General features: G+C 36.5%; 1 protein-coding gene across 1 annotated transcript; it reads right to left on the bottom strand.

The window, feature by feature from the left end:
* Positions 1-379: 379 nt before the first annotated feature.
* LOC113293830 (uncharacterized oxidoreductase At4g09670-like) lies at positions 380-1,890 on the bottom strand. Its single transcript, XM_026542320.1, has 2 exons — positions 1,423-1,890; positions 380-991 (listed from the first exon to the last, which is right to left on the bottom strand). The coding sequence occupies exons 1-2, from the start codon at positions 1,888-1,890 to the stop codon at positions 380-382; spliced, it is 1,080 nt and encodes a 359-aa protein (XP_026398105.1).
* Between the last annotated feature and the right edge of the window lie 391 nt (positions 1,891-2,281).

The raw sequence follows: 2,281 nt of genomic DNA, 5'->3' as shown, positions 1-2,281 counted from the left end.
TTCCATGGAATACTACAGAGTTTTCTGGACATGGAGAAGGTTGGGAGAGAATCATCACGCCTTTTACTTCTCGGTGTTAGGGCTTGATTACATATTGCACAATCTCAAACAATAATGTTATAGTGTAACCAAACTCTCCGAGATGACTGAGAGAATTTATCAAACAATCTTATTTATCCCATCCTCCTAAAACGATTACATATTGCACCTTTATATTAGGTTCATTCTTACAACAATTATAATAACTAATTAAGATAATCCTAAGAAACGACCACCCCTGGACACATAACATAATAATAATCAGATTCATACAAAGTCCATCAATTTAAGACTCAAATAAAGTGGAGGATACCCTTGACTGCAAACAACCCCATAAGCTTCAAATCTCAACTGTCTCGAAACCCTTATCAATGGATGCCTTGACTGCATCAAGAACCCATTGTGTCTTCCTACTAATACTTGGCCATTTTGTTTCTGGTTTCGAACCAGATTCCTTAATTCTTATGACCAAACTTGAGAACTCGTTAACCATTTGAGCTTCCTGTGGGAGATCAGTTGGAACAACCTGCTCACTAGGCACTTGTACCAATCCTGTCACGAGTTCTTCGAAACTTGTGTTTGATACAGTAAAGGAAGAAGAGGTTTCTTGGAAAGGAATAACAAAATCTCGAAGATTAAGAGTTCCTTTTGAACCTAATGCAGTCAAATCCATAGTAAGATTAGCAAGGAAGGAAGCTTGAAAGGTGGCTACTTTACCATCTTCCCATTGTAAAGAAGCGCCACATGCGAGAATTACTCCTGAATCGTTAATAATGGGTCCACGAAGTGCAGTAACTGTTTTTGGCATCTCATAGTTGGAGACCCACAAGATGGACCTGACGCAGTACCATCCTACATCACCTAGTGCTCCAAGTGCATCGAGATCCGGCTTCACTCGTATGTTATTCTTGAGAAAACCATCGTCGCCAGGAAATGTGTAGATGCTGTGCACCTGCAAACATGCACATAAACAGAAGTTATAAATGTACCCTCCCAGCAATTGTTGAAACCACACCAAGTATTTCTTTTAAAGACCTCCTAGCTAGTAAGTTCATTATCATATCTTTGCAAAAAAATTTAAAATTTTTGAATCAAATATTTCAAACTTTTTAATTGTTGTTACTTTCGAATTAAATCCAAGTTGAGAGTATTTTATCCGATTCTCTGATGATGAATAACTCTGTCTTGATTTTGATTGATGATGAACTCTATTTTACTGAAATTAAAAATCCCAGGCACAAATTAATTAGTTTTGAACCTATAATTCTCTTGATTGAAACAAAGTTAAGTTTTAATGCGTCTGATAACCTCAATTTCATGATATCGATGATGAAAAATTGATGAAAAAAATTGTGATAATATTTGAGAGTAGAAAATACTTACATGTCTCATTTCACCAAACTTTTCAGAATCATCCAGAAACTCTCTCATTTTCGAAGTCCTAGGATGGTGCATCCAAAAAGTACCATCCATGAACTGAACGCCATTATCTTCACAAGCTTTGACAATAACATCAAATTCTTCCACACTCAAAGCAACTGGTTTCTCCAACAGTAGATGTTTCTTCTTCTCAGCAACTTTTACAGCCCACTCTAGGTGTAAACTAGTAGGAAGTGGTACATAAACAGCATCAATATCTGTGTCATCAAGAAGCTCTTCGTAACTTCCATAAACCTTTGTTGTTGATGGAAACCCATTTGTTACAGCATAGTTCTTAGCCTTTTCGATGGAACGACTAGCTACAGCATAAAGATCAGTGTTTGGTGCCAGTGTAATGGCTCTTCCTACTGTTCTCCCTATACGTGCGCATCCAAGAATTCCAAACTTAACTTTAGAGGTTATTTGTGCCATGTTTGAGTATGAAGTGTGAAGATTGGACGAAGAGAAGAATGAAATGTTATTCCTTCTTTTGAAACGTGGGAAGAAGAGACATACGAATTGTCATTTTTCTTTACACACGCTTTAATAGGTGTGTAAACCGTAACAGAGTAACAGACAAGAAGACAGTCACCCAGCTATCTTTAGCTATAATAAATTCTCTAACTAGTTCTGTCTAACTGACAACGGTAATTGTATTATTAAAAACTTTTATCAACAATTACACGGTAGTTATACGGTATTTATTGTTGTACTTAGTAAGGGGTGTGTGCTTTGGCGCATTGCGGGATTTTTTTTTTTTTTGTGGGTCAATCAAAATATTTCAATTCACGCGATCGCTTACAAGAATAACAAAAAAACATCA

Source organism: Papaver somniferum, chromosome 7, assembly GCF_003573695.1.
Source record: "Papaver somniferum cultivar HN1 chromosome 7, ASM357369v1, whole genome shotgun sequence".
Taxonomy (NCBI): Eukaryota; Viridiplantae; Streptophyta; class Magnoliopsida; order Ranunculales; family Papaveraceae; genus Papaver; species Papaver somniferum.
The sequence above is the reverse complement of the archived record's forward strand: the minus strand, read 5'-3'. Positions and strand labels throughout refer to the sequence as shown.

Bases quoted from the DNA above. Each gene is read 5' to 3' on its own strand.
- LOC113293830 (XM_026542320.1), bottom strand. From the start codon at position 1,890: ATGGCACAAATAACCTCTAAAGTTAAGTTTGGAATTCTTGGATGCGCA. The intron at 992-1,422 runs GTAAGTATTTTC...GCATGTTTGCAG, and splicing joins AGTTTGGTGAAATGAGACAT to GTGCACAGCATCTACACATT.